Source organism: Triticum aestivum, chromosome 5A (assembly GCF_018294505.1).
Source record: "Triticum aestivum cultivar Chinese Spring chromosome 5A, IWGSC CS RefSeq v2.1, whole genome shotgun sequence".
Lineage (NCBI taxonomy): Eukaryota > Viridiplantae > Streptophyta > Magnoliopsida > Poales > Poaceae > Triticum > Triticum aestivum.
In genome coordinates, this window is record NC_057806.1 from 102,397,376 (window position 1) to 102,406,149 (window position 8,774).

The 8,774-nt window shown below is 48.3% G+C and overlaps 1 protein-coding gene across 1 annotated transcript; it reads right to left on the reverse strand.

Moving 5' to 3' along the window:
• Window positions 1-5,220: 5,220 nt before the first annotated feature.
• On the reverse strand, window positions 5,221-6,916 carry LOC123106663 (uncharacterized). Its single transcript, XM_044528757.1, has 2 exons — window positions 6,064-6,916; window positions 5,221-5,929 (listed from the first exon to the last, which is right to left on the reverse strand). Exons 1-2 carry the CDS (start codon window positions 6,762-6,764, stop codon window positions 5,359-5,361), a joined length of 1,272 nt encoding a protein of 423 aa, XP_044384692.1. The 5' UTR covers window positions 6,765-6,916; the 3' UTR covers window positions 5,221-5,358.
• Between the last annotated feature and the right edge of the window lie 1,858 nt (window positions 6,917-8,774).

The following is an 8,774-nucleotide window of genomic DNA, read 5'->3' on the forward strand; positions in this document are numbered from 1 at the left end:
CAAGGCGGCCACCATTTGCGTCATGCTCACTATCGACGCCGCTCGTCAGTGGCCCGTTCATCAGATGGATGTTAACAACGCCTTCCTCCACGGGCGCCTCGCCGAGCGCGTCTACTGCCAACAGCCGGCTGGCTTCGTCGACGCCAACCACCCCGATCATGTGTGCCTGTTGGACAAGTCTCTATGGCTTGAAGCAGGCTCTGTGTGCTTGGTTCGCGCGGTTCGCCACGTTCGTTCGCGGGCTCGGCTTCATCGACTCACGGTCCGACCCGTCCCTCTTCGTTCTCCACAACAGCGCGGGCACGGCGTACTTGCTACTCTACGTCGACGACATCATGCTCATCGTGTCCACGCCCATGCTTCTCCAACAACTCCAGCAGCTCCTATTTGTGGAATTCTCGATGAAGGATCTCGGCCCACTCCACTACTTCCTCGGCATCGCCGTGACCAGGATGCTCGAAGGCTTCTTCCTCTCTTAGTGCAAATATGCTGCGGAGCTGCTGGAATGCGCCAACATGACCGAGTGCAAACCGGTGTCCACGCCGGTCGACACCCACTCCAAGCTCTCCGCGACAGACGGCGCGCCGGTCCCTGACGCCTCCGAGTATCGCAGCCTGGCCGGCGCCCTGCAGTACATGACCATGACACGGTCCGACATCGCCTATGTCGTGCAGCAGTGCTGCCGGGTCATGCATGATCCGCGCACTCCACACCTTGCCTTGCTGAAGCGCATTCTGCACTATCTCAGTGGCACCACCGAGCATGGTCTCTACCTGCACCCGTCGGCGTCACTCGCACTCACCGCGTACTCGGACGCGGATTGGGCGGGCTGCCCGGACACACGGCGCTCCACCTCCGGCTACACTGTCCACCTCGGCGACTCCTTGGTCTCTTGGTCATCCAAGCGACAAGCTACGGTCTCCCGCTCCAGCGCGGAAGCGGAGTACCGTGTCGTCGCCAACATCATCGCGGAGTGCTGCTAGCTTCGCCGGCTCCTTGATGAGCTGCGCGTCTCCCTCCCCAAGGCCACCGTCGTCTTCTGCGACAACATTTCGTCCGTCTACATGGCTGCCAACCCCGTCCACCATTGATGCACGAAACACATCGAGCTCGACATCCACTTCGTCCGATAGAAGGTCGCCCTTGGTCACCTTCACGTGCTGCACGTGCCCACCAAGCATCAGTTCACCGACGTCCTGACCAAGGGGCTCCCGACACCGGCGTTCCAGGAGTTCTGGTCTAGCTTATGCATCCGGCCACCGGAAGCTTCAGCCGCGGCGGGGTGTAAGCAGTTGCTGCCCTAGACCAGCTGCATGGCCATGCACGCCATGCATGCCCTCCCACCTCTCGCACGTCGCGTGTCCCACTCTCCCTCTCTCTCCTGCGCTATGCGCCCTGTGCATGTACGGCTCGTGTATATGATCACAGCAAGGCAATGAGAGCACTCAAGGTGCATTATTCTCTCGATCTCTCCCGCTCTCATGGACATCAGGTGTTGTCTTGGTGGTGGTTGTGCTGTTGCTGCTAGTCCTGAAACACTGTAGCAGGACTTTTTTATTTTTAGTTTCTTCTTATTTTTTGGCCGTGTGCATCCGTTATGTCATTAGGGCATTGCGTTGTTGCAGAGGCCGGGTGTAATTGGTATCTTCACAATATTAATATATACTCTTTATCGAAAAAGAAAACTATGGTGCGTTTTCATAATAGTGTAGAAACACTTTGCATCCAAACTGGGCCTAAACAAATTTATGGGATCAGGAAACGAACAAATTGCCGCCTTAAACAGACCATGAAACCTTCTCCAGGACACAAAGCAAGTTACCATACACATCTGCTTACTCCAGTCTCCAAGTACAGTTAAGCAGACAGAAATCCTTAATCTGAATTCCAGAGAACAGAGCAGTAGGGAATTAGACCCAAATGAACTCCAAACAGCAGTTAGTGCATCACTGTTTATGTAAATTTTAACTTCTTCAAAAAACCAGATATACGAATTCATGTGGATTTTTAAGACACCACTACACAATTGAATAACAATTGGCAGGGACCAGCAGATTGTGCAGGCTAGGTCTGGAATTGACAAGGGCAGAACCCAGGTGCACAATCACATCGCTACTGGTGATAAAATATGAACCGCAGACATCATGAGCATCGGGTCACAACATAAGAAATCTCAGAGCACATCAAAGCATAAAAATCAATTGTAAGCGTAAGTGAGGTATCTTTCCTTCCCTTTTGTTGATTCAGTACTTCTGCAAAACTGTGATCAGATCATATTTTCATTTAATGCAAGTATGGGCTTGACTTGAACGCTATGTAATGCAAGAAACCAAGATCCCAAGACAGCATCGGGTCCAGAAACCACCACCAACCATCACACTGATACCAAGTCAGGGAACTCCAGAATTTTATCATAACGTATCTTCTCAATGGTTCAACCCCAGGGTTGTGACAAGAACCCCACAGGAAGCCAACGACAGTGACCATCTTGAAACAGGGTACAGTCGTACAGAGAGAAAACTGTGGATGTCTAACCATGTCTTGCAAGGGGTCCCTCTAGCCTCTTGGATTAACTGTCAAACGGTTGAGAGAAGCCAGAACATGAACTAAGCGTCTAAGCCTATCATGCAATCAGCAGCAGTGGGGATGATGGGACACAGAAATGGCACTAGCATTAAGGGCCAAGAACTACAGAACACTAACTCAGGATAATCAAAAGTTCAACACTGTTTAACAGGATAGCGAAGGTCTTGAATGAGACTGGACATTGCATGACTCATTTCATCACCTTGTTACTTGATCCAGTTATCATCTCAATTACGACTATCATGTTCTACATATCTTTTTCTAGATTAAATTTAATAGAAAATTGCTCAAATATGTTGAAATATATTGCCCACCTCCCTCCATTAGTTTGGACTTTTGAATGAGTTGGCTGAAGCATGAATTCAATATGGTATCAGAGCCAAGAGGTCTTGAGTTCAAGACCCTGTCAAGTATTAAATAAAATAATTCTACGGACTACATCAATCCCACGTCTAATACTAAAATAGCCTAGACATGAGAGGGAGTGTTGGATGAGTTGGCTGGAGCATGAATTCAATAAAATATTCAGTTGTACATACCTGCGCAGTACTGGTAACATGTTTGTTGCATGCTTGTAATGCAGCCCCCCTGCACGTAGCTTGTGATCGTCTTGTTGAACCGTGTGATCGCGCGTGTACAAACTAGAAGGGTGGTGCGAGGACAAGAGAGCAATGCATGACTGAGATGGTGTCCGTAGGAATAGTGCTCCACTTTTCTTTACAGGCCGATCAGATTTGTTGAAGTGTGGTTTTGGGGAGGCATATGAACCTTGTGATAGCCTGGCGCTTGTGTGGATATCTGGAGTATTTAAACGCGTCCTTGCAAGGTTGTCAAAATCGTGATTTTGAATCGGATCGAAGCTTCGATGGTAGGATCGTAAATCGTAGAATCTTAACTATCAGGATCGTAAAAACGTAGATTCTATGAACTAAAATCGTAGAATCAGAGGGGTTAGCTTGGATCGTAAAGTCGGAGAATCGTACAATAAAATCGCGATTCTGACAACCTTGCGCCCTTGTGTTCAGTAGAGTAGAGGCGAGAAGGAAGAGCAAAATAACCCAATCGTCTTCCTCGTGTCGTGTGTGTGCGCGCGCGTGCTTTTGATGCTCGGCAATGGAGAATTCTCGCTATCTCCTCCTCCTGCTCATTGGACTGCTCGTCGCACCCAGCGCGGTAGGAGAGCCATGTGACTCGTGGCACTGGGCGTACCTAACGAGCGTGTTCTGTATATCCAAGGAGCATGACAGCATACTTGCTTGCTGTGAAGTGGTGCAGACCATCGTGAACATATCGCTGACAGAGGACCCTTTGTGCATGTGTAGCCTGACTGCAGAGCCACCTTTTATCAGCACTGGACTATTTATCGATGAACTCGTCGACAAGTACATAGCTTGTGGAGGTAACCGTGATAAAGACGCCCAGGCCCTCTCCGACGAATGCGAAGGTACGGTCAGTGGTATTTTCTAGTGCTCTGCTAGAGGTTTCTGTCTTATTTTGTCCAGGATATAGTATATTACATTATTTCTATTCTCTTTTTTGAGGACTGTTTACACGTTCTCCATTTTCTTGAAAGCCACGTACTCTAAACTTCTCTCCTTCTCTTATTTTCTCAAGTGTTAATCCTTAACTCTTTTTCGTTAATGTTGATCCTTGTGTTTTCCATTTCGCCCAAACCTAGATTTCTTTGCTTTGACAATGAAAATCCGCTGTTTTGTAGTTTTTCTCTGTTGCCTAAAATATGGCTTCTCTAATGCAGGGCAACCACTGTCGCTATCTGAGCTCCAGGATGGATCTACCTCTACCAATCAACACAAAGTGTCGCTCGCACCGGCTCCTCTCCCATAAGTCAGAAAATTAAAGGAGAACTGGAACAGTAGTCTAGGGCTTGCCTATTGCCTGGCGAGCGGCCGCTGGGTCATGTGACTTGTCCATCTTCTTGTACCCTGTGTTCACCAATTTATCTTCGGGAAAGTCTCACATCCAATTGTTCTTTATTTTACTCTCAACTAGGTCGTACGAAGCACACAATCTCACAAGCGCCGTTATATTTTGGTCTTTGACTGTATTTACTATTGCTAATTTTCTTCACCCAGTTCGGTTTTTACCTGAAGCAAAATGCCGATCTGCTTTGGGTGAACGTATGAACACACATAGGAAAGTGACCTCTGTGTTGGAGAATGTAGTGCATAAAAAGATATACTCACATCTGTGTAACTCGGTATCTTGGATCTCCAAGCCTTGCTGCTCTGCTCTACTTGAAGAAGATTTGCATATTTATCCGAACATAGAAACTGCAAGCGGAAGCTTGGGTGTCTGCATTTGAGACTGCCGGTTCTCTGAAACGTTAAACTGTCTAATTCAACACATGCTTGCATTCTTTATTTGTCAGATGAAACGAAAGATCATGTTTTGTTTGGTTGTAATGTAGAGAATGAAACTTTGTGTCTGACACCGAGGACATAGGACTACCTAGTTATGCCTTAGAATGGGAGAACCACAACATTTCTTGCATTCGTTGTCAAACACAAGTCTTAATTTGGATCTTATCCTTACAACTGAACCCATGGCAGCTCATGGTAACGGTAGATCTAGCTATAACTGAGCAACAGTACATGAGACACTAAAATGTAAATGAAAAATGAAACTGAACTCTTTCATAGACTATGCCGGGAAGTGAAGCAGCTCAAGGGACAGAGACGTATGCATCATGTGTAGGCATAGCTTCCGTTGGAAATCCCTGACAAGCTTGTCAATCAATTATCTACATCCTTATTACGGGCCCAACAAACAAGGTGTATATGGAATAGATCTTTCTAGTTCCTTATTATAGCAGTCATTCAATCTTTTTGGGCGCATGTTGCCCAAGTCTTCTAGCTTGAGTTCATCTAGATGATAGGCATATCCTCTGTTCAACGTTTCACTGAAATAAATAATTTCTTTGTAAGGATGAAATCCAAGGATCTTAATATGTTCATCCCACCTGTGCCCTTCAAGTCTAGTTTCAAAGATGATCCCATGGTCTGAATTCAACTCCAACTTGTCTTTTACTGTACTGTAAATAGCTGGATTGATGTCTGCCATAATCCAGCAGGGCCTGTGAACTTGTGGATCATAGTTTTGAGGTGGTGGGATTTGGTGAAGGTTGTTATCATGCTTCAGAAGCCACTCACTCTGACCGCAGGGTAATTCAGTGAGTATCCAAACTCGAAGCTGACATTGACCATCAAGTGTTGCAAAATACACCCCCTTCTCTGATCTTCCAAGAAGAACCTGTGCCCACCGGTGCTGATCAACATCTGTTGGCAGTTTAATTGCTTGGTACGTGCCACTTGATAACGATATTCTGGCGAAAGGAGTCATTGACAAGAAGATATTAGTACTAAATCAAGAACCAATGCAAGCTCTTTATTGACGAGGAAATAACATTGTAAGAAGAAAGGATGGTGCTTAGGAAGTCAGTATGTAGTGTAGTAGTACCTCATAACAAAATGACAGTGCACATAGATTTCACCATGCCAGTACACAGCGTATAGTTCATCTGGCATTGGCAGCGGAGGCAGTAACATGTCGGCAAGAGTCCCCAGGGCATCTCCCTGTCGGATGAACGATCTCTCTTCCCACCTTGTTGTTTCTGAAGAGAAAACATGCATCATGTATGGAGACGGAGGCCATTGCTGTTGCTTCGTCTCTGCATCCAGTCCACGCCCACGGGGGGGTACATGTAGGAACCTAAGCACTTGGTAGTGCGGCGACACCGTGGGATCAAACACGATGTAGTTTCGTTCATAATAAAAGAGCTCAAACCCCAAGGGAGGAGATGGGCGTGGTGGCAGGCTTGCCCAACGTCGTGTGGCGGGATTGACCACATAATGATCTAGCAAAACTAGGCCGTTGCATACGTCCTCCACAGAGATGTCGTCCGTGGGCATGAAGTGGAGGTCGGCATAGCGGCGGATTGCTGAGGGGTGGAAGAAGAACTCCGTGAAGTCAAGCTCACAGAAGTTGATGAGGAAGCCGGCCAAGGAGAGCGGGAGGAGGTCCCGGTCCAGGAGACGATGAGCGTCGACGATGGCGTGCCAGGAGCGGCACACGCAGCGGGCTGCAGCAAGACTGCGCGGTGGAAGACAGCGGAGGACGTCCGCGAGCACGTCTTCGGGCAGCCGCTGCGTCTGGTCCATCTCTCTACTTTTACCGCTGCTGGATCTGGATCTGGATCGCCGCCTTGCCCGGTTCTTCTCTCGGCATCGGCGTCCAACAAGAAAACCATCCTAAGATGTTGGATATTGTCGCTCGCTTGACCGCTCACAGGGATGATTTTTTTTTTTGACAAACACAGGGATGATTTATCGAGGACACAGGCCACTCCGGATCCGAGCATTAGTCCAAAACAGCGAGCGTCCGAACGCCTGATCTATAATATCTCTCCCCCTGAATTTAAATTTGGCTCGATAAAATATCTGATGTTTACAAAGGAAAATAAAAAGGACGTCCGGTCACATGTTTGGTATATTCGACATGCGTCCACACATCGTGTGTGGTGTGAGCAGGAGGCAGTCCACACGGGCTGTGTGTGGGCAGACATTAGAATTGCCTACACGTGTGGGCGCAACTACTTCGTGTCACACGCTCAACAAGTACTACGCATCTTCACCTTGCGTGTATGGCACGAAGCAAAAATACCCACACGTTATGGCGCAGCTACGTTAGGTACCCCGTGGAATAACAATTTAGTTGCCATCCTGGTTGGCAGATGTAGTTAGCATCACAACTCTATCTGTTTTGGTTAACTATAGTTGCCATGTCTAATTTCTGGTAGTTGCCGCGTGTAATCAAATCATAGTTGCCGTGTGTGATTAACTACTTGCCACATATAGTTAAACAGTAGTTGGCATGTGTATTTACCTAGTTGCCACGTGTGGTCCAATCATAGTTGCCATGTATTGTTAATCACAGTTGCCATGTGTGTTTATCTGGTTGCCACGTACGCACAACAGCAGTTGCCGTCTAGCAAAGAATCACAGTTGCCATGTGTGTTTACCTAGTTGCCACGTTCGCGTAACTGTAGTTGCCATCCACAATGTAGGAGTGTCGTGTGAGCGAAAAGCAGTTCGCCCACACGCGCATGAACTAGGTGGTGGTTGTGTGGGCAGACACTAGTTCGCCCACACAGCGCAGCTGGCAAACAGCATGGTGCGGGCGTGTGGGCAAACTCTCCAACACTACACACCAGCCCCGTCCTACGTGGCACACCAAATTCATTTTTTTTGTGTCAAGATTCGTGCAAAAGACAATAAACGATGATTCAGACGTGTGGGCGAGTTGAGAAACGCCCACACATGTGAGCGTTAGTGTTTCCGAACAAAGAACAACTAACCGTTACAAAACAGAATCACATTGCAAAATTGATCTACGAGTCAGGAAAATTGTATGGTGCACGTTGGAGATTGAAAATTGCATGAACTAAAAGCATCTACAACCGAACGTCTCAAACTCATCTTATACGTCCAGCCGGGCGGGCCGGTCACTATCTAGTCGCAAAATTTTGACCTAGACGGACACTTCAAACAGTCGGACTGACCGGCACCCTCTAATAACCAACCCAAATGTGAGACGAATAGGAGGGCGTCCGGGCACGCTCATGCTGGCCACCCGACCCCACGTATATTCCTTCTCACCTACTCACTGGATCAAATTCTAGCCACTTCACCCCACTCCTCGTGGGCGTCGTTCGAGCAAACATGGTGCGGCGTGCTCGCCGTGTGCGGCAGTGGATGCGGCGCGGTGGCAACGCTCGTGTAGTATCGAAAGTATGTCTACATGGGGTGATTAGACTACTTCACTACTGGAATCAAAAGATTTGCCATCAGCCACTTCTTTGCCGTCAGCTTCCAAAAAACAGACGACAAAGAGCTGGCTGATGGCAAAGAACATATTTGCCATCAGTCATCTTAGTCGTTTGCTAGCAGACGACAAAGAGGGAGGTTGGCCCACTGGCTAGTAAACCCTAACGGCCCCCTTCTTTGCCGTGGCAAAGAGCAACACGGCGGATGGCAACGGACAGGCAGACGACAAACATTCAATTTAACTAACGACCGCGCCCCCGTCGTGCCCTCTCTCTCTCTCCCCCCCCCTCTCTCCTCCCCGACGACCACCGCCACCGCCCCGTTGCCCCACCGGCCCATCCCCTC